This window comes from Siphateles boraxobius, unplaced genomic scaffold (genome assembly GCF_051911475.1).
Source record: "Siphateles boraxobius isolate OS27281-9 unplaced genomic scaffold, OSU_SipBor_1 25, whole genome shotgun sequence".
Lineage (NCBI taxonomy): Eukaryota > Metazoa > Chordata > Actinopteri > Cypriniformes > Leuciscidae > Siphateles > Siphateles boraxobius.
Window position 1 is genome coordinate 32,311,345 of NW_027508866.1, and position 22,620 is coordinate 32,333,964.

General features: G+C 36.5%; 2 protein-coding genes across 3 annotated transcripts in view; both read left to right on the plus strand.

Annotated features, from left to right (window-relative positions):
- Positions 1–5,718, plus strand: part of xrcc4 (X-ray repair complementing defective repair in Chinese hamster cells 4) — a 44,664-nt gene extending 38,946 nt beyond the window's left edge. Inside the window, exon 8 of the mRNA XM_077243549.1 lies at positions 4,827–5,718. Within this exon, the coding sequence (XP_077099664.1) occupies positions 4,827–4,941 (115 nt within the window). The 3' untranslated portion in view covers positions 4,942–5,718. The remainder of the gene's footprint in view (positions 1–4,826) is intronic.
- Positions 5,719–7,864: 2,146 nt separating this feature from the next.
- The window catches only part of vcanb (versican b), a 31,944-nt gene continuing 17,188 nt past the window's right edge, over positions 7,865–22,620 (plus strand). Inside the window, exons 1-7 of one of the 2 annotated variants that reach the window (XM_077243552.1) lie at positions 7,865–8,168; positions 9,049–9,119; positions 10,506–10,916; positions 15,799–15,973; positions 16,064–16,191; positions 17,839–18,132; positions 21,651–22,442. In XM_077243552.1, coding sequence (XP_077099667.1) covers positions 9,056–9,119; positions 10,506–10,916; positions 15,799–15,973; positions 16,064–16,191; positions 17,839–18,132; positions 21,651–22,442 — 1,864 coding nt within the window. In that variant the 5' untranslated portion in view covers positions 7,865–8,168; positions 9,049–9,055. The remainder of the gene's footprint in view (positions 8,169–9,048; positions 9,120–10,505; positions 10,917–15,798; positions 15,974–16,063; positions 16,192–17,838; positions 18,133–21,650; positions 22,443–22,620) is intronic. The other variant, XM_077243553.1, reaches the window with a different exon arrangement.

Here is a 22,620-nt window from a genome sequence, read left to right on the forward strand (position 1 = left end):
GCCAGTGTCTTTTATCACTCTGCCAACATCTCTAGAGGAATCGAAAAGCAAATGGCCTGTTATTGTAGGTTTAAAAGCCTTGTATGGGCATCAAGACATTCGCCAGTAGCAGCTTCCCAGCAGGCAAAATACAAGTCATTGGATAGAGACAAGAATCAGTCCCACAGGTTTTTTTCCCCACAAACAAACCGCACAATCGGTGCTGTCCACAGATGGCGAGACTCTGTGCCATGGCATCTGCTCTAATAAAGACCATGTTTAAAAGCATTTCTCCTCCAAAGGATGAAAAGAATCACCCAGCAGACATGATTTGTTTATTCAGCTACAGAACCGCATGTTCAGATCAGGCCAGCTTCATTTGGGGTGCTTTATATTTAAATGTATATGCAGTGAAAATCTTTTTGTAATGCAGGGCGGGACTTAATACTATCTATCGTAAATTGATTGGATTGTGAAAAGCAAAGTTAGAATGTTTTGATGAAAGATTGCCCAGACAAGCAAAAAAGACATAAGTCATTGAGACAGTAAAGTTAACTGTAAAGTATCTCCTTCCCAGGTCGAAGAGAAGGAAGTCGAAACTGTGTTAGAGGATTCAGAGGTGCATCAGAACTTAAATAGTCATTTTATTAGAAGATGAAGAAGAGGAAGAGGAGAGAGCGAGAGAACGCAGACAGACGTGGATTGATTTGGGCTCTGGCTGAAACAGTGCGGTTCTACAGTCTCCCAGCACCTGCCTAGAGATGAATCTGAGCATGACAACAGACAACAATCAGCCCAGTTACACCGCATTAATACAGCGCTCAGCATGTGTGTTTGCTGCAGTTTGCTTAGTTTGTGGGTCTCCCAAAGAAATGTCCAGGTCATGTTTTACTCCATAATCAAAAGGAAACATATATATATATATATGACTATATATATATGGATTGGATTATATACTTAATTATCATTATTAAATTATTATTTAATTTTATATATATATATATATATATATATATATATATATATATATATATATATATATATATATATATATATATATATATATATATATATATATATAAAATTAAATAATAATTTAATAATGATAATTAAGTATATAACTATACTGTATACAATATATATATACACCGTATACAATATAGTTATATATAACTATATTATATACAACATATATATATATATATATATATATATATATATATATATATGAGTGTGTGTACTAATGCATTTAGTAATATAATTATAGCCCTCGTACTTGCCCAAGTAAGTTTCCTCACCCTTCACAAGATTCACCCTTGTGTTGCCTCTGTTAAGAATTATTTACACTTGATGTAATAACTTCTAAAAAAGACCAGTGGTGGCGTTTCAGACAACCTGTAAGACTTTTCATTGCTGGTTCTTTATTTTACTTGAGTTCAGTGTGTTAAAAAAACCTGTTTTTCATCATTCTAATTAAATCATCCATGGGTTTACTTCATGATATGTGGATATAGATTTACCCATTTACATTATTTACTCTTATGTCTCATATGTCTGTGGTCTCTATTAGAAATCATACCGTAACATCTCTCCCCCTTTCTGGGCTCCGTTACATTCTCTTAACCAGATCCAGTGCTTCTCGTAATAATATTTTAAAAGAAACATAAGACCTTTTTCCCCAACCTGCAGAAAATTCCCAGCTTGTTCCCAGTGAATCATGACAGCAAATATATACGTGATCTACGTATGTGCTCTCCCGTTATCAATGCCCGTACCTACGGATTTCCTCCCACAAGGCAGTAGGAAAGCAACTCTTTCTGTTCATCATCAAAGCTACCCTTACAGGAGAGTTTAGTTGCGTGAAAATGGCTTCCAGATGCGAGCCGCACAGGGGAACCCCTTGATCAAACCACCATATTTACATGTGCAGAAATGCAAATGCACTGTTTACACTCAGATTGTCCGAGATTGCGCTGACTAAGCATCGTTTCACAGATGAACGTTGGGGGTTTGCTTTTTAAAGATGCATTTCTGATGCTTGATTTACTAAGTTCAATAAAATGTGGTTTTTGAGTCAAATGAGAATGAACTAATCAGCTGATTCCATTTTAGTGTTTACATGTTAGAAAAGATCAAAATCTTTGAGCCTCTCCGTGTTTGTTTGGTACCACTACCAACGCACCATATAAAAGCTCTTTGGTCAAGAAAAGAACAATTACAGACTTTTCTCATTTGTTTCATTGTATTTTTGATGACAAATATATGCAAGCAGGAGACGTTTTTTACTTTAAAGTCTGCATTAAACCGAAGTTTCGATTGTTTTTTCTTCCCCATATTGAGTGAAACGGCTTCTTGAACGTGAAAAAAATGTAGGGCGGGACTTGATTATGTCCATCAGGAATTGATTGGATGGATGTGGTTTGCTATTGGTGGATCTCATGTGAGTGACAGGTCGCCCCGCCCTCACGCCTGTAAACAAATCATCAGAGAGAAAGTTATTTTGATGAAAGATTATGAGAGCACTTGAATTTTAAAAAAAAATGATGTGAACGCATAAATCATTTATAATAAATACTGCAATGTTCCATAAAAAATAAGAGTTTAAACTCTTTAAAAGAATTTTAAAATCATGGTGACTTTCAGGGTTTTTTATCTTTCATATCAACCAAATGGCCTGCAAGACTATTTATCGATGAAGCATGCTATTTCATAGACACTCAAAATATTACTAATAAATAGATGTATTTGAAGCAACAGAATGTGGCATCTGTTTTTGAAGCGTTTTTAAAGACTTCCACTGCGTTCTATTGCGTCAATCCCTGTGGACCTCGCCTAACACTTGCTTCCTTTTTGCTAGACAGCTCTTTAATTGCATGTCTCAGAAGCAAGTATTTGAGTTGTGAACTGCACTTGTGGCAAGATGAGACCTTAAATCTGATTTTACAGGGATCATGAACCTGGAAACACAATCTGTTTTATAATTTAAGGCCCTGTTGCTTGTACATCGGGGGCCTAAAGTCTGATTCCACTTGTGAAAATGCATCTTTGTTGCATTTACAATTAGCATGCAACCTCGAAATAGATCAGAATATGATATATTTCTTCATTTAATATTCATGTCTTTTTTATATTTATGTGATAAGCATATATTCCATGTGGTTGCAGAATTTTTGACCCAACTGTATGTGGCAGTAACACGACTACATTGTGGTGAACCTTTACATTGTCATCAATTTTAGACGACAGCGTTCTTATTATTCCTCTCAACTTCTTTTAATATTCTTTCACTGTTTTATGTTCATTTTTACCCTTGAACATTTCAAAATTGCTCGTTGAGGAAATAAGCTTCATTGCAGTTGAATATTTCATTTGTATTTTTCCTGATTGTTATTATGGTGGTATTTTATGGAGCAGCTCTTACTATTTCAGCAGGATACTAAAAAGTTTCTGGAAGCTCCTCAGCATGATCCGTTAAAATGGCGTCTAATTCACCTGATTCCTGCAGCTGCATTATGACGAGACACTGCTGGATGCAAACCTGTTTCTAATAAGGAAGAGTTCGTTTCCAGGGACAGGCTCTTTAAGAGTTTGTGAATGCTTTACGTGGAAGCTGTAAACTTTTAATGAACCCCATTTCCCCCACGTTGAGGCTTATTAAAGCTCACAAATATTATATGCATGAGACAAAACAGAATTCATTCTGAATGTGATTCCTGGTGCATTGTATATTTAATGCATTGTATTCTTAATGCATTCAAAATGGCTCTTAGATTTAATTATTATCTATATGAATTAAAATGATTTACTTATTTATATTACTGCATCAGGATCACCAGGTATTCATATATATATATATATAGTTCCTCTTTGACCCTCCACCTCCCCCAGCTCCACCTGGATTTATATATGTCTATTTATGCAGCAGCAGCGTTGCACATCTAGTCCGTCTAAAACAAATACATTTACATTGCCATATTCAATAACAAAAAATATTCTGAGATTGTCATGATTGAAAAAATACTGTGTATGTATAAAAATATTTATTGGATTGATCTGAAGAACCTGTAATGTAACTTGAAGAAGCAAAAGATCTCCAAGGACCCATTTTGCTCAACTCAAGAATGCTACAAACTGCAAAAATGGTTCTTTGCTGAACCATTGAAGAACCTTTATAGTTTACATTCATTTTGTCCATGTAACTTTTTTGCTAAATGTGATGTAATCCGACTAACTTTCTCTCATTTGTGTATGTTTAAACTTCCAGTTGTGTTGTCCATGTGTCTTCTGGTACACCACAGGACAAGCTTTGCTTAAAAGGCTACATGATCCCCGGCACATCCTGAAATTAACAGGCTTACGGGACTATAAATCTCATTTATTTTGCCTCCCTGTGACCTGATTTCTTCTAGCGCTTTGAAAAGCTCTCCGTCGTCCTTATAGACAGAATCCTTTGGGATATTCTGCAGCTTAACCTTTATTTCTTGTTTTAATGCTGAAGGAGCATTTTTACATGCTAATTTTGTCACAATGTAGTAATGAAAGCAAGTTACCGTTAACAAAAGTTAGTTCTGCAGTGACTTTGAGACATAAATGTCACCTTGTACATCAGTGTCAGATCCACTTTGAGTGACGGAGTACATGATCAGTGACTTTCAAACTTTTATTAGCATCCAGTGACACTAAAAACACATGGTATGTGCCTGATTATACAGGATGAACTGTACAGCGTTTAGACTTGACCCTGTGGCAGTAAGGCTTTACTCCAGTTTCATGACTTATACCAGCTTCTGCTATGCATTTTACCTCCACCTTCTGCTGACGGTTGTTCCTTCACTTTGTAATTTTAGAGAGAAGCCGACGGAAGATGCCAAAGCCGAAACGAGCAAAACGTCAAAAGTCCAAGTAAAACCAGCAACCGCTGCTGCGAACCTTGATCCAGACGACCTGTTCGATGATTTATGACCCTCTTTGGGGTCTAATGAGCACCACTTTTCAAGCATGACTTTTGTACTGTTTTTAAACTATATGCGCAATAAAAGTATGCATTTTTAAAGGTTTTTTTTTTTTTACAGTGAATTGGCTCTACAATTTAGAAGCTTGTTTCCTCCATGGAATAATTTTTTTCTTCTTGCTGTTGTGAGTTTATATCAGTTCGGAGGGGGAAAGTCTCAATTGTGAGAAAAAAAGTCAGAATCACGAGATAAAAAGCCGCAATTACTTTTTTAAATTGAGTTTACATCTCACAATTCTGACTTTTTTTCTAGCAATTCCAATTATTTCAAAATTCTGAAAAAAAAAACAGAATCACTTGATAAAAGGTGCTATTACCTTTTTGTTTCGTTCACAATTCTGACTTTTTTCTCGCATTTCCAATTTTTTATTTCGATTCTGGGGGGAAAAAAGTCTGAATCATGAGATATGAACAGCAATCGTGAGAAAAAAGTTAGAATTGTTAGATACAAGCCACAATTACCTGTTTATTATTATTATTGTGAGTTTATATCTCAAAATTCGGACTTTTTTTCTCGCAATCCCAATTTTATGTCTCACTATTCTGGAAAAAAATTTCAGAATAAGAGTTTAAATTGGATATGAGGCGGAAACCAGCTTCAATGCTACAATATTAAACAATGAAAGTTTAAAAAAATAAATATGATTTTTTAATAATAAGTAATTAATCAATTTTTAACTAAGATGTGATAAATATAATAAATGTGAATAAAGATTTGTTTTTCCTCATTCCCTAGTGATCTTCCTTTTGTAATGCATTTAACCCCAACCCTACATTCTCAACTTGCATAAATTGTTGCATTAGTTATGCTGCACTATTGGTGTTATGGACATCTCTGCTTAAAAAAAAGACATCTTAAACCAGCCTAAGCTGATCTTTTGGTCTTCAGACAGGACTGTTAGCTGGTTTTAAAGAGGTTTTGGGCACTTTTTTTAATTGGATCAGCTGGATAGAGCTTCGTTAAACCAGCTAAGACCAGCAAACCAGCTTTGACTGGTTTACCCGTATGCCTGTTTTTTCCAGCTGGGACGAATGATGCATGCAGCTTGTTGAATAGATGGTATACTGTTACTTTTCTAAACAAGCTGATGATTTTCACCCTGTGAGAGATAAAGTGAGAGAAAATCCAAAACAAAAAGTTGCATTGAAGAAAGATCCCAACCCATAGACATCAGAATGTTATAGACTGGTGTGAGTGAACACTTTAGACAACTAAGCAACCCCCAATCGATGAGAACATCTTAGCAACTGCATAGCAACATGCTGAAACTACTCAAACATAGATATGTATACGTAGATACCACATTCGAGCGCTCAAGTACGTTGGCCCTCCTGCCATCTTGCAATGTTCAGTGTGTCTTCACTCACAATAAGAATCAATGAAGCCCAGCATTCTGGTTGTGAAACCGCCAAGATTTAAATTCCAGAAGAAATGGGATAACCTGTCACTGGTGAGAATGTTTTTGTATCTATAGTATTAACTCAATATTTCATGTTTTGGGTACATTTTTAATGTTGTCTTGTTGTGTTAGTTTAGCAAAATCATCTGCTGAAGTCTATATAGATAATCATAAGTCTAACTACGGTTGCAGACACTCAGTCAACTTGCTCTCGATTGTTCACGGACCGCCCCATAGAACAGCCGCTAATGAGGCATCTATGTACAGTATATTATACCTATGATTCAGATTGGAAACCACTGACAACACCCTATTATCAAGACAGGTAAGCACCAATCATGTTCTTTAGAAAATTTGACAGTCTTTTATTATTACATGTCTATTTTGTAGTTTGTGTAGTGAAGCTCAAATTTGATTAACAATGGATAAAACATATGAACATACAGTTTCCCTTATAATAAAATGGAATGGTGCATATCGTGTATGAATTGTGTACAATAACTCCTCACATACACTTCTGTTTAAAGGCCAGTTAGATTTTTTTTTTAAATAAATATTTTTTTATCCAGCATTAAATTGATCAAATGTCAATACTGACTTTTGTTTTACAAATTAATTCTATTTCAAATAATTTTCTGTTTATTTTAACTTTGTATCCTGAAAATAAATGGTTTCATGGTTTCCACAAAATTATTAAGCGGCACAACCATTTTCAACATTCGTTAATAAGAAATGTTTTGTGCAGCAAATCAGCATATTAGAATGCTTTCTGAAGGATCCTGTGATACTGAAGACTGGAGTAATGATGCTGAAAATTCGGCAACAGGAATACTTATAAATATATATATATATATATATCACAATATTAATGTTTTTACTATTTTTGATCAAATTAATGCAGCCTTGGTGAGCAAGTCCTACCGACTCCAAACATTTGACTGCTATTTGGACTTTTACTAATAATCTTGCAATCGCTAAATCTAATGAATGGTGCTGGTTATTTCTAGCATAGGTAACGGTATCTTCTCTCCCCCGTGTGGAAAGCTCAGGCAAGCTCCTAAGAGCTTCTAAAAGCGGAGTAGAGCAGTTCACATCAGCTCACAAGAGCAATTTGGTCTCTTTCACACCCCTTAATAACCCAGTTACCCCATCAGCACCTTCAGCATGTCTGATTACCATTAGGGCTACCCTGTTAGACCTGCAGATGCGCTTTTACGCGCGACACCGCGTAATACTGAGAGCTGCTTAACGGTTAGGAGTGCGAGTGTTCTGTGCATATAATCTACAGAATGAATGTTGATTTAATTTGCGAAGACTGTCACTATTTTAGCTGTTTCAGGCACTTTACGAGCAGATGGACATGCTTTGGACTTTGCGCGGAAGTTTTCTCGGCAGCTCCAAGATTGTGCGCAATGCATCAATGCAATGCAATCTTATTTATGTGCCAAGTTATATGTTCAGACTAGATTAATCGGTGATTCAAAATCGAGCTTGCAGCAAGATTAAGAGCGCAGAACATCTCTGTTCCTCTTCAGTCACCAGGATGGATCAGATTCGTTTTGGGTGGGCACTCTCTGCCCCTCCTCTGGAAACTGACGAAATCATGGGTGGACATAGAATTTGAACTTGCTACCGGCTCATGTCTCCAGTCTTTTCGTGGGCATCAGGGGAAGAAAGAGCACTGACTTCAGCGGCTCGGTGTTGGAGCATCAGATACATTTGGACTGCATTTGGAGAATCAGGAATAGCTAGTCAATATTGTCTACTGGGAAAAATAAGTAAGTATTATTGTTATTATTATTTACAATGTTGATAACTACTTGATTAATATTACTGCACATTAACAAGTAGCCTAATTGCTTTAGTTCAATCGCATTTTAATTTTTACCATGCTCTCCTCTGCTCACCTTTGTTTTTATATTAGAGCATATTGGCCTCAGTGCATCTCTTTGTTTCTCATTTGATTGTCTGTCACCCCGAAGCTTTGTTCGCGCTTGGCATCATCTCAATGGAGGTCCACTTTACATTATCTTATCATTTTAATGCCAGTTCTGCTTTAATGCGGACAGCTGAGAGTGTGTGTGATATCAGTGGTGCTGGGGTTCAGATAAGCTTTGGATTGCTTTCAGATAAGCTTTTGGATTTGATTTCGTCTGATTTTGATTGATCTGTCTGTCTTCATTATAGACTGGCTTTAGCGCGCGCTCAGATTTCCACGGCGATGTTAATTGTTAGAGGGCGATGCGTAAAGATGCTTTATATGTCGCTCTCTAGTGTCTGATGTAATATAGGGCGTGTGTGATACATTTTGACTGTCCTGGGTTTTGGACACCACAGCTGTCACAGGATGATGATCCGTATATTTCTGAGTAGGACTATTAAGAATTCACATGTGCTACAGCCTTTTTTTTACCGCTAACTATGAATGAAGCTTTCATAAACTCGTTCTCTGTTTGACTGCTAAACCTATATTAAATTGATAAAGTGAGACAAGAAAGCAAACAGAGAGTGGGTTTTTAAAGACCTATTGGAACTGGAACAAAGACATAGACAGACATGAAACAGAAACAGTTTGACAATCAACCATTAGACCTAGCTAATCTGTAGCTGCAAATGCAAAACGACTTTTACGAAATGAAAAGCTTTCTTTATTTCCAGATTTGAGATGTTATTGGACGTTAAGCACATCCTCTGGTTGGTCTGTGCCTGCAGCGCTGTAACCCAAGATGGTGAGTTTATGAGTGTGTGTGTGTGTGTGTGTGGCATTTTTACTTTTTCCACATTATTATAAACGTTTCCTTTTTACATTCACTTTGACTCTCCAAAGCTTTAATATAGATAAAGGATGCACTGATATTAAAATGTGTGCCAATACTATTAGCCAATAATCATTTTAATTTAATGGCTGATATCAATAAATGGCAAATATAAACATTTTATACTAGTTTGTATAAATAAATTAAAAATAAAATACTTTTATGTATATACATTTTTAATCTTTAAAGTAAAAAAAAATAAATGATACAATTACATATAAATATATATTGTAAATATTATTTATTACATATTTATTTTAATAATTACATTTATATTTTATTAAACAGTGTGACTATTTTTCATATTGTACATTATGTTGTTATACCTAAATTAGCTTGTTTTGTTTATTTTTTAAACCAGTTTATTCAATTATTAAATTAAAAATATTTTCAACAAAATAATCATTTTATTTATTATAATAATTATATTTATACCTAATTATAAAAATGTATATACATATTTAATTATAATATATAATCATATTTTTACTTCTCATATATATTTAATAAATAATATGAATATTTTTCATATTCTAATAATACATATTTTAATCCAATATTCACTTGTATAAAATATGAATTTAGAGATTTTTTAAAGATTAAACTTAGTTAGTGCTATTAAAATATTATCGTTTTTAAAGATTTATGTTAAGTGAGTAATAGATGACAATAAAGGAAACTACAATTAAAATGAGGAGAAATGAACCAATCCGATATATTACAAAATCTGAAATATCGCCCATTGACAGTTATGATGATGTATCATGCATCCCTAGTAATCATTGTAATGCAATCTTAAATTTCTCAACACTCCCTGTGTGTTAAATGACTACACTATTGGGTACTCTGTTATTGTTTTTGTTAATATTTTGAAATAGATTTTATTTTTATTACATCTTTATTATAGTATAGGCTATGTCTATATAGTTTTCATGAAGTTTTAGTTTATTTAGTTTTATTTACTTTATTATTTCAACTTAAACTAAACAAAATTGAAAAATGTTGGAATGTTTTTATATTTTTATTTGAGGTCAATTTTATTAACGTTAATAACCTGCTCTGCTGTATGATGCATGAAGGATGAACTGCAGCGTTTTTGGTTTATGAAACTATTACATGTTTAAAACATAGATTAATGAATGTTTCTTTAAATCCCTTAATTAAGGTGAAAATACTGAGTCTCTCTGGAAACAGAGTGTTTGAGTTTGTAGTCAGAGTGTGTGTTAGTAGAAACTTCTAGAAGATGATATGATGCGTCTGGTCCTGAGTTCCTCTCCTCCATCTGCCTATTGTTTCCAGACTCGGCCCGTAGGATGAAGGTGCAGAGGAGTCCTCCGGTCCGAGGGTCTCTGGCGGAGCAGGTGGTCTTGCCCTGCCATTTCTCCATCCTTCCCCCGCCGACTGGCACCAGCACACCCACCGCTGCTGCTGCTGCTGCCCCGGTCTCCAGCGCCAACCCGGACCATCTGCGCATCAAGTGGACTAAACTGGAGGGCGATGAGGAAAGCATAGTGATGGTGGCACAGAACGGCTTCATCAAGATCGGCCAGGGGTTTAAAGACAGGGTGTATGTGCCCAGCCTCCCCGAGAACCAGGGCGACGCGTCTCTGACCGTCATGAGGCTCAGGGCCAGTGATGCGGGCGTCTACCGCTGCGAGGTTATGCACGGCATTGAAGACACTCAAGATACAGTCTCCCTGGACGTCAGTGGTCAGTGATTCCTTATGCTAATTTTGAAAGTAACGCATGTTCCTGGTCAAATTTCAATCGTATAATTGCTAATGACTTCCTTTTTTCGTTTGACGTCACCAAGACATCTTAAGGCCAGTTCACACCAAGGACGATAATGATAAAGATATAGGTCTAGAAATCGTTCTAAATTGAGTGGTGCTGGAATGACGTCAGAACCCGGAAGTCTAATTCGCCGCGGGTTCCTTCGAGAATTAAATTTTCTTCGATTTGTGGGAAATAAAGCCTGTGGTAAACACAACTTGAGTTGACGATACTTTGATGTTTTGTTCTACAACGTACACTGCACACACTCACACCCCAAACTGTCTTAGTTACTTATTAACTCTTTCCATGCCAGCGTTTTTTTTCTTTTTCTTTTTTTAAAGTTGCCAAAGCCCGCGCCTGCATTTTTGATTATCTTCACAAAAGTTTCATGGGCCCCAGAATATTTTGTTGTTGGAGTATATGAACATGCAATATATCAAAAGAAAGAACAGAGCCTCTGATTTTAAACAACAACAGAGAAACGTTTTATTCTAGCTTTGGAATGCATTCTTTTTATTTTTATCAACACTTGAATGTGCTTAAGTTTCAGTTCAAGCAAAAAGCTGAGAAAATCACGTTTTTGTCAAAGAGTACATCTGGATGGGATTCAACGATGACATCGATTGATTCTGATTACATATGATATCACTTGTTTCGGCTTCTTTTTCGCCTGTGTTTACTCTTTCATAAAATGTTTTATAGCGCCATATCCCACATAACCGTGAAAACACGGAAACCGGAAAATTCCTTCAATGGCGGGGAAAGATTTAAAAACTTACATTTAAAAAAAAAACACAACTGCTTTAAAAATCGTGTATTCGCTATGGGTGTGTGTAATTTACGTTGAAGAACAAAACATCAAACTATCGTCAAGTTATGTTTACCACAGACTTAATTTTACACATAAATTGAAAAACTCCATTCTAAAACCCCATAGAAAATTCTCGAAGGAACCAAACGGCAAATTAGACTTCCGCCATCTGAGTCCACACCACAACGATAACGATAACGACACAGAGGAACTATTTCGTTAAAAATCACTTTCAGTAAAATGGTGTTTCTTTAGCTTCCTCCATCTTGCACGGTTTCCATTGGCAAACCCGTTCAGCAATGGCTCTCAGATGTGCTGCACTTTTTTACTCTTGTAAGCACATGTGATGATGTAATTAGTCATCGAAAGCCAAAATGGAACAGCGTTCCTGTCAGGAGACAAGGGCGGAAATATTATTTTGCTTTAGAGTCTGGAAAAATCACTTTCAGAGTCTGGTTTTACCTTGAATCTTGACAAGGCCCTATTGTGTTTCTAAATAATATAAATGATGGGTGAACGATTTGTGTTTTAACCAACGCAAGATAATGTTGTTTATTCTTTTTTTTTTGGGTTTGCTGAATGACTGCATTATGAACAAATGTCTGAAAAATCATCTAGGAAATAGTTAAAGCTAAAAAGATTCCTAACTGTTGTAAAATGAGACCTTGGTTAAGATTATGTCAATCTGTATCACTTTACTTTGCAGATGGAGTCAGATATTAAAGGTGCAGTAAGCGATTTCTGAGAAACACTGTTGATATTTGAAATCGACACCCAAAACAACCACACCCCTCCCTTCATTTCTCCGCCCCCAAAATAAGGAACATGCTATGCAACACATGCAACTGCTGGTGCATCATACAGCTAGTGCAAGTGTGGGTGAATCACCTGCGATTCAACAATGACAATAGCATACAACAGCATATCTTCGATCTGTGAAACATTGCAAAACCAATGTTACTCGCGTATCGAGCAGAAACAAAGCCTTCTCTGCGTCCGTTTTCAGGCCTTCCCACTTAGGTCTCTCCAGCTTTGGAAAGCTTTTCTAATATTAACGTGGGTTCTAAAGCTCTTGCCTGATTGTATTCCTTCTGCTTTTTTCCCTCTTTATATCAGCTATCTCTCTTTCTACAGTCTTTCTACAAATATCCCGCTTGCTCACTCTCTCTCCGCCCCTTATTGCTGATTGGCTCTATGGTGCTCCGTGGATTGATCCGATCCACTTGTTTTTTTCTCCTATTTACACTTGCCAGGACTGTGAACAAACACAATGTTTTTCTTTTTCGGCACACATATCAAACATCTATCAAAATTCACAAAATTGTTTGTTTAGGTGTTGATTTAAATTGTCAACAACATTTCTCAGAAATCACTTACTGGACCTTTAAATGAATGCTGGTTTCAATTCAAGACAAATCGACAGAATCTGTAACGGATGCTTTTTTTTTTCTCTCAAATCAGTTCATTCATTACCTGGGAATCAAACACATGACCTTGGCATTGCTAGAGCCATGCTCTACTCTTGTAAAGTGTATGAAAATATACACTGTACACTTAAAGGGATAGTTCACCCAAAAATGAACATTTAATTTGTGTTCCGAAGATGAACGAAAGTCTTTGGAATGACATGAGGTTGAGTAATTAATGACAGAATTTGCATTTTTGGGTGAACTATCCCTTTAAACATTATACATGCATTGTACTGAACCTGGAACATTCCTTTAATAGAAGACGTGAAAGAAACCATGCTAAAGATTTTCTTAGGTGACAAACAACACTTTATTTGTTTACCGCATTACGATGCCCAGTTGTGTGCAGTAAAACATGAGCACATCTGGCTCAGGTGAGACGGTGGTATTGGAGTGTTTGTAGGCCCGTAGAGAGCTGTGTGTCTTCCTGCCAAATACACTCAATGCCCTCCGTTGAGGCCCGCGCAGCGCTGATTGCCACTCAAAGGTAGCGCTTGCCCAAAAAAAGCCAACACTGCCATCCTTCTGAGGAAAGCGCATTCAGAACCTGGCCTGGTCAGCCAGCAGTTTTGCTAATGCACCCAAAAAAGACTAGAAAAGCCCATATAAGGACAAATTACAGAGTCTGACTGCATGGCCTGTTCCGAGAGCCTGATTAGTAGTGTTTGCTAAAGCAATATCAGTAGTTTTTGCTTATGTGCTGAAGTATTAAACATGAAACTCAAGCATGTTTGTGCTAAACTCAAATTGTGTGGTTTGTCTAGGGAACATATCCCAGTGATTTAGGAACCAAAAGTCTTCTTTTATTTATTTATGTATTTATTAATTTACATACCATAGCTGTTAGACATTTTGGACAGTAAACCCCTCTTTTGGAAAAGTTGCATCCATAAATTCATTCACTTTCTAAGTCTAAGTGAAAAATGGTTAACAAATCCCTGTGGTTAAGAATAAGAAGTCTTTATATATATGTTTTATTTTATTTTATTTTCTTGCTTTTTGCTGTTTTACTTTATTTTTAATTTATATATTTTTAGCTGTTTGACAGGTTGGAACCCTCTTGGAAAAAAAAAAGGAAACGTCTAAGTGATTTAGGAACAATAATGGCACGTTTGCACCAAGGATGAAAAGTTCTAAAAAAAAATATCTTTCTAAATATGAAAGAATAGCAGATTCCACACCCCAACTATAACGAGAAACAATATGGTTGTAATCACTTTCAAATGACTTTTCCTGCTGATAACGATAAAAACATTGACAGCCAATCAGAATCCATCCTGCTTTAAAGAGCTTGACTGGCAGACGACAAAACTGCAGCGCATGCTTATAACAAATAGAAAGATATCCCATCTTGGCATGGATGCTAATTGTTATCATTATAGTTATCTTTATAGTTATTGTTCTTGGTGTGAACGGCCCTTAAGTGTTTTTTTTATTTTATTTATTTTATTTTATTTTATTTTATTTGCAAGTTTTAGCTGTTGGACAATTTTATTTATACACATTAATTTACGTCTTTAGTCATTGTGTTGCATCATGCACTATTCAGAGTAACATAGGGATACTGTACAGCAAAAATAGTGGGTAATGGTGATATGGATGGTTTTGATGCTTTGATGCTGTGTAATGCTGTGATTACTATTCAGATCATGTTCAGTATTTGACACGGCAGGTTCCTAAATAGCTGAACAACAAAAGGATTCTTGATTTTTGCCAGACAACTGCTTGTCGTTGTGGCTGAAACCTCCAGGGTTCAGTACAAAGGCGGCCCTCTTCGAATCTAGCAATTTCTCAGAAAAGCAGCCTATTTGATCACTTTTGTTGTTAAATGAAGTCAAATATGCATTACACTGACCATATGACCATGTGACTGGAAAGAATCTTTTTTTGTTGAAGATATACACTACTGTTCAAAATTTGAACGAAAAACGTATTGACCTCAAACTTTTGAATAGCAGTGTATAGAGCTGCACGATTAATCGCTAAAAGATTGTGATCTCGATTCAAACACCCACACAATCTTATTCCTAAATAACAAAAAATTACAAAAAATAAACACTGATGTCTTAGGAAGTGATCAAAACAAATAAACTTGCCGCTACAAATAACGATTGCATCAATTACATTGTTACGCCAGTAGGTGGCGACAAGTGACTGTTAAAAAATGTATTTGTCATTGAATCATTCATTCAACACGATTTTTTACAAATAATTCATTCAAATTAATTAAACACTTTTAAATAAGCTGCAACAATTAACATTTCATTAGAACCTCTAGTAAGTTAAATGTTACTTTGTTTCGTTGTCCGTTCAGAATCGTGGTAGAATCACAATCTTTATTTGAAACAAAAGAAATTGTGTTTCTCAATTTATGCCGAATCATGCCACTCTACTAGTTTAGATGGTGTTCTTGTCAAGGATACACAAATATATTAGTGTATCACAAAAAACAAACAATATTGCTATACATAAAATTTGATCAAATACGTTTTGTTCTTGCTTTTGGCACATGACCTTGCTTTATGTTTTTTCATAGGTGTTGTGTTTCATTACCGCGCCAACAGCAGTCGCTACAGTTTAGATTTCGAACACGCCAAACAGGTCTGCATTGATGTGGATGCAACCATCGCCACCGCTGAGCAGCTTTATTCAGCCTACGAGGACGGATTCGACCAGTGCGACGCCGGATGGCTGGCAGACCAAACCGTCAGGTGATTTCTTTAGCTCCACACTATGAAATCATGTTATCTACATTTGAATATTGCTGATACCACAACCACATCTGGGGTTGTTCTCCACAGATACCCGATAACAAAGCCACGGGAAGGTTGCCATGGCGATATGATACTGAAGCCAGGAGTCAGAACATACGGATTCAGAAATTCCTCCGAAATGTATGATGTGTACTGCTACGTTGGAAAACTTCAGGGTAAGTTTAGAAATCAGACTCATGCTGCGTTCACGTCTTGTCGGAATTACTATAATTATGAGATGAGAGTATGGAGATTCTGCTCAGAGCTGTTCACATGCTCAAACTCAGAAATTTCCTGTTTCTATGGCAAAAAACACCAAAACGTTTTTTTTTCCTTATTGCAGTAATGAGAATTTGAAGGTAAAATGTCTGATGGATGAAAAATGTCATTTTGTAAAAATCCTAATATCCACAAATATTACATTTTAGTTTTTAAAAAAAAATTTTTTTCAATCAATAGAAATAGATATACAAATACAATATCCATGTGCGGCTTTAATGGTAATGACAGCAAAACATTTAATCACATCTTCAATTTACTTCAATATTCTCTTGTAAAAGAAAAATATTAAGAAAAAAAAAGCCCCTAAAACTTACTTGGTGAACTTTACAGAAACGTGTTATCCCAAAAATTTCTGAAATAAAAATACAACACATATTACCATGTACAAATTCATTATTTCATCTTTTTTTCTTTAAATAAAAAAGGAAATGTTTTTATTTTATTTTCATTGAATATAATTCGAATTTCATATTATTAAAACTTAGAGAGCAAATGTCTCAATTTGAAGGGAAACATTCTTAATGGTCCAAATATCCTTTTCCGTAGCAGTGCATTTTAGAGTTGCCTTATTTGTTAAAGGAACACTTCACCCAAAAAATTTAAATTATCCCATAATTTGTAGGTGTTACACAATTGGAGTTATATTAAATAATATCCTGGCTCTTCCCAGCTTTTCAATGGCATTGCATAGTGTCCGAGTTTTTGAAGCATCCATCCATCATAAAAGTATTCTATACGACTGGGTTAATAAATGCCTTCTGAAGCGAAGTGATGTGTTTTTGTAAGAAAAACATACATTTTTCATACAACTTCATAAACTATAATCACTGGCTTCCAGTTCACGAGAGAGTCGAGTTCCGGTGGAAGAGTGACCTCTGACCCGACGTATGACGTAGGCGTAGCGTAAGCTTAGGTGAGAATTGACGAACACGGAAGAACAGAGGATAGAGCAAAAATTTGAAGTTTTAAAAAAAATGTAGAGGATTTCGATATAAGAGAAGAGGAGCTTCTCTTTCATACGTTGGGTCAGAGGTCACCCTTCTGCCGGATCTCGACTTTCTTGCAAACACGCATACGTTGCTGGAAGCAGGTATTTATAGTTTATAAAATCTTTACCCATCGCTTCACTTCAGAAGGCATTTATTAACCCACTGGAGTCGGATGGATTACTTTTATGATGGATGGATGTGCATTTTGGAGCTTAAAAAACTCGGGTGCTATTAAATGCCATTGAAAAGCTGGGAAGAGCCAGGATATTTTTAATATAACTCTGATTGTGTTCGGCTGAAAGAAGAAAGTCATATACACCTACGAATTATGGTAGAATTTAAATTTATGGGTGAACTATTGCTTTAAGTAAATCCAGTGGTGCCTTAGATTTTGGCCAAATTGATCTTAATTTTGCTGTATTTGGGTTAGCATTTGTGTCGGCTGTATGTCTATGATGCCTAATGCTGTCTAGATAGGCAGCTTACTAGGCTTTGAAACAGACTGTGTAATATGTATAAAGTGAATGTGTTATTGTGTGTGTCTGACCTCAGGTGAGGTGTTGTTCTCTCCTGCGGATGCTAAGATGACTCTGGATGAGGCCAGGGCGGTGTGTGAAAGACAGGACACGGTTTTAGCATCTCCAGGTCACCTGCACGCAGCCTGGAGAGACGGCTTGGACCGCTGCGACTTCGGCTGGCTGTCTGACGGCAGCGCCCGCTACCCCATCTCTGTACCCAGAACTCAGTGCGGCAAAGGACAGCTGGGTGTGAGGACTATGTACCGCTACCGCAACCAGACGGGATTTCCTTTACCGAGCGAGAAGCTAGGAGCGTTCTGTTTCAAAGGTAGGTCTTCATGAAAGGCTCAGGGGGGAAAAACGAACGTTAAAATGTATTGGGTGAATTTCACGGAAACATGCCATCCTGAAATAAAACAAAACAAAACAAGAAATAATGTAAATAACAAATTTGCCTATGTTTAATATTGCACATTTAAAAAAAAAACAACAACAACACGTTGACCAAAATGCTTTACATGGTAACAAAATATCAACAACATTTATTATTATTATATTTATTTTATATAATAATAAATTCCAATAATATAAAATATAGAAAAAAGGGCATTATATATCAAATTTATATTCACACACACATTATGTGTGTGAGTGTAATGTATTTAAATGATGTTTTCATAAATAAAAATAAGCCTCTTTTTAGGACTATTCCCCCTTCCATATGTGAAGCGCTTTGAGTACCCAGAAAAGCGCTATATAAATGTCACAAATTATTATTATTATGCAACAAATACACTCCTTGGTCCAAAAATAAGTTATACATCATTAAATCAGTGATTATTATGTTTCTAGCGTGTTATATGTTTGGCAACATTTCTTCTAACCCTAATTGATGGAGTGTGTAGCTTTACATTTCTTAAAACAACCATGTATGACACACATCATGGCCATATTCCAGGATGACAATGTCAAGATTCATCAGGCTCAAACTGTGAAAGAATGGTTGTGAGGAGCATGAAGAATCATTTTCACACATGAATACAAGATCTTGACCAAAAATGTATGCACCTCTTCATGGAAATAAATGTTGTGATGTTATTTCCATCAAGAGGTACATCAATTTTTGGTCAAAATCTTTTATTGGCAATGCAACAGTCGAGCACTCTGTAAAGTCTACTCCGGCATATACATATACAGTATATATACATATACACACTTGACACAACTATTGTTTTGATAGGGAGGCGTCTGTTTTGCTGTGATATCATAACAGCTGTGACTCCGAGCCGACCTTTCCTCTCTCTCTCTCTCTCTCTCTCTCTCTCTCTCTGCTAGCTGGATGGAAGCAGAATAATTTGTTCTCTCCAGGGTCGGCCTCACATTTCATCTGTTAAACGTCTGTCCTAACCCTAGCTTAAATATGTGCCTTAAAACGGCAAACTAACTGACCTGTTTTCAGGTCAGTTCCGCTGCCCAGAATGACTCTGACCTTTGAACCCTGCAACTGTCCTGCTGGGGGGTTGTTTAAACTCTGTCTGTACAACCTCAGTCGTCACTTCAGAGGGAAAATGGAAACAGGCCACACAAAATCAGAGCTTAACATGCATTTAATCCAATTTTACATCGGGTATCTACTTTTCACCCCCTACCTCCAGGGATTTTGTGGCTTTCCTTTTAGCTGTGGTTTGTTTCATGTAACCGGTCTTGAAGCACTTCTCTTAAATGGGCTTCTACCGCAGAGTACCGCAAAACAAACATAAGAACTCTGGGTAGGCCGGGAAAGAGCGTGGAGGGCAAGAGCGCCCCACTATAATATATAAACAAGCGCTAGTGGGGGATGTGGCTTCCTCCTGTGCTGTTTCAAGATCACTGCTGTTTTATAAAGGAAAAAGATGCCTGATGTTTTACATCAGAGGGAATGCACAGAAAAGAGGACACGTCCCTAACGTCTAACAGCTGGCTGTGTGTCCACACTCTGAGACTGAGACAAAGAAGCAGTGAGATGTTGTACTGTCGTAGCCTTGTCATGAGCAAAAGTAGGTGGCTTCACCCAAAAATGAATTTTTGCCATCATTCTATCATTTACTCCCCCTCATGTTGTTATCTTCTTATGTTTTTGAATCCTGATTAACATGATGTTTTTCATCAGTATTCAGGTATTTTATATTCTGTCTGGCCTGGTTGTGACGTGTGTGTAGGCTTAAGATGAAGACTGACAGATGAAGGGACTGAAGTAGGAGAGATGGGTGTGGGCCTTTGTCCACACACAGCAATGATTTTATATCACCAGCATAATGCTGAAGTTATGCAGACTCAAAACAACATAAATTATCAAACGCAGTAAATGCTGAAAGAAGAACAATTGGTGGTTACTATTGAAATCAAGTGTTTTGTCTCATAAGTCAGAACATATTGTTAGTGAAATCCCTCATGCAATAAATATAAATCAGTGTAGGCGTCATATACATTTGCAAATATAGGATAGATGTTTGTTCAATAAGTTGTACTGTCTTAAAGTCCTAAGTCACAACTAAATGTCTAATTTTGTAGAGTTCAACATATTGAAGATTTTTTTATGTTTTGAAATAAGTTACTTATGTTCACCAATGCTTTATTTGATCACAATACAGTAAAAACAGTAATATTGTGAAATTATTACAATGTCAAATAACTGTTTTCTATTTTAATATTCAAATGTAATTTATTCCTGTGACTTTTTCCTCAATGTCTTCAATGTCACACGATCTCACTTTCTCAAATCACGCTGGATAACATGGGTTGTTGGGTTTTGTTCATGCTCATATGCTGCTGTGATTAAAGCAAAAGGAGACACACTACTTACTAAGACATTCTGAAATATATGTATATTTTTAAATTTAGGAAAATAGAGGCATTTTCACTTGTACTTTCAGACTTTTTCAGACTGTATACAGCCAGATGGGCGACTGCAACACATGTTGTCATGAATGGGTTTGCCTCTCTGTTTAAACCTCTTGCTAAGCATGAACATTTTTACAGTCTGCGTAAAAAAAAACTTTTGGAGGCCTGCCATCATGTCATGAGCACAGTTATATGTGTATGAACAGACAAGAGTGAACATTATAGTGTAGTTAACTTGGCCACATTTCACATCTGTGAAAGTGTGTCAGAGTTAACATGCACGTAGAGAGCAGTACGGTTTGATGAATCTGTTGTGAGAAATGAAACCACTCTGGCACTTATATTATAAAGCATTCCAACTGCAGTTATTCAAGACTATTTACCTACTGGTCTGAGTCAAAATAAGTGGTTAGGCAATATGCAACCTAGCCAAAAACATTTTGGAAAGGAAGCTAGAATTTCAAAATAAATATAAACTGTCAAATTCTACCCTGTCATAGCAAGTCATTTTCCCAAAATAACTCTTTACCAGCCAAAAAATCCTTTCATGCTTAGATGATTCTGCTGTTGTTGCTGTTTTTAGAAATGCTTAAAAAACATCTTGACAGTGATTGTGCATACTTGGTCAGTGTTAATAAGTAAATTTAATATGTATAGACAAATATATTGTAAAAAATCCATTTCGTAGGTTGGCACTATGGCACTTTCAACATTTCTTTTGTTTGAACGTTTTTTTGGGCAGTCTTAGTGGTCAGCTGTTGTCAATAAATGGTGTGAATATGGGCGGACTAGCTAAACAATGGAAGATGGGCAAGTGTTTGGAAAATTGGTTTTGAAACAAGCCATTCATTTTGAAATTTAATTTGGTGCCATTATAGGATGCACCAAAATTACACATTTCACCTTTAAAGGTATTTTCAAATGCTTTGTCAAAATTACTTCCTCTTCCCTCTGTTCTGTTCTCAGGATGGGATCCCACGACTGTACCCACGACTGTACCCACGACTGTACCCATGACTGTACCCACAGCTGGACCTGCAACATCTCCAATTCTCTCAGACAGCCTTCAAGTCTCTTCCCTTAAAGCAATGTCTTCTACACCAGCTCATGGCACCACAGAAGAACCACCATCCATGTTTTCTGCGAGCATGGCTCCACGCGGCAGAGCCACTCCTGAAGCATATTCTTCTGCTAAAGCCACAGTTGTTGTACCAACTGAAGCCGAGACAATTTCAGATATGGCAACCACAAACACATTTAATGACTATGAAGACGAGGACAAATCCTTGGTGCAAGTGGAACCCCCTGTTGCAAATACATACTCTCCTCAGCTATTCTCAGTCCCCACCCCAACTGAAATGCCCTATTATTTAGATTCTTTTTTCTCTATCCAGCTACCCGGTCAGCCCATCGCAGGGAGCAGCCACCCTGTGTTGGATATTTCACATGAAGAATACAGTGATAATGATGGTAGCATCAGTGGTGTCACGGATACTCGCGAGAATGTTATTCCTACTTCGCATGTTTTGGTTACGACACTCCAAGGAGACTCAGACAAGCCAAAAATTGTATACAAAGAGAACCAAACCACTGCAAACATGACCGAAGAAGGTTCAGCCGTTGGTGAGTCCACCATGTTAACCCCGCTTTTAAGTGAAGAGGTTGTGCACAGCCAGCAGATTGAATCCATGAAGGACGGTGACTTTCCACTTGGCGTCAATATGCTTATAGTCAACGTTGCAGGCCAAAATCAGTCAGGTAGGTCAGATAGAAGTTTTTAGATGACTCTTTATAAAATTTCGTCCATGCATAAAAAACAATCATATTGAATCTGATTTTCCAGAGAAAGAATGATCATTCAATACATTGACTTCTTGTTCACATGAACCAATTTTGCTTATCCTTTCATTTATTGGTGCAGCATTGTTTTTCTGTG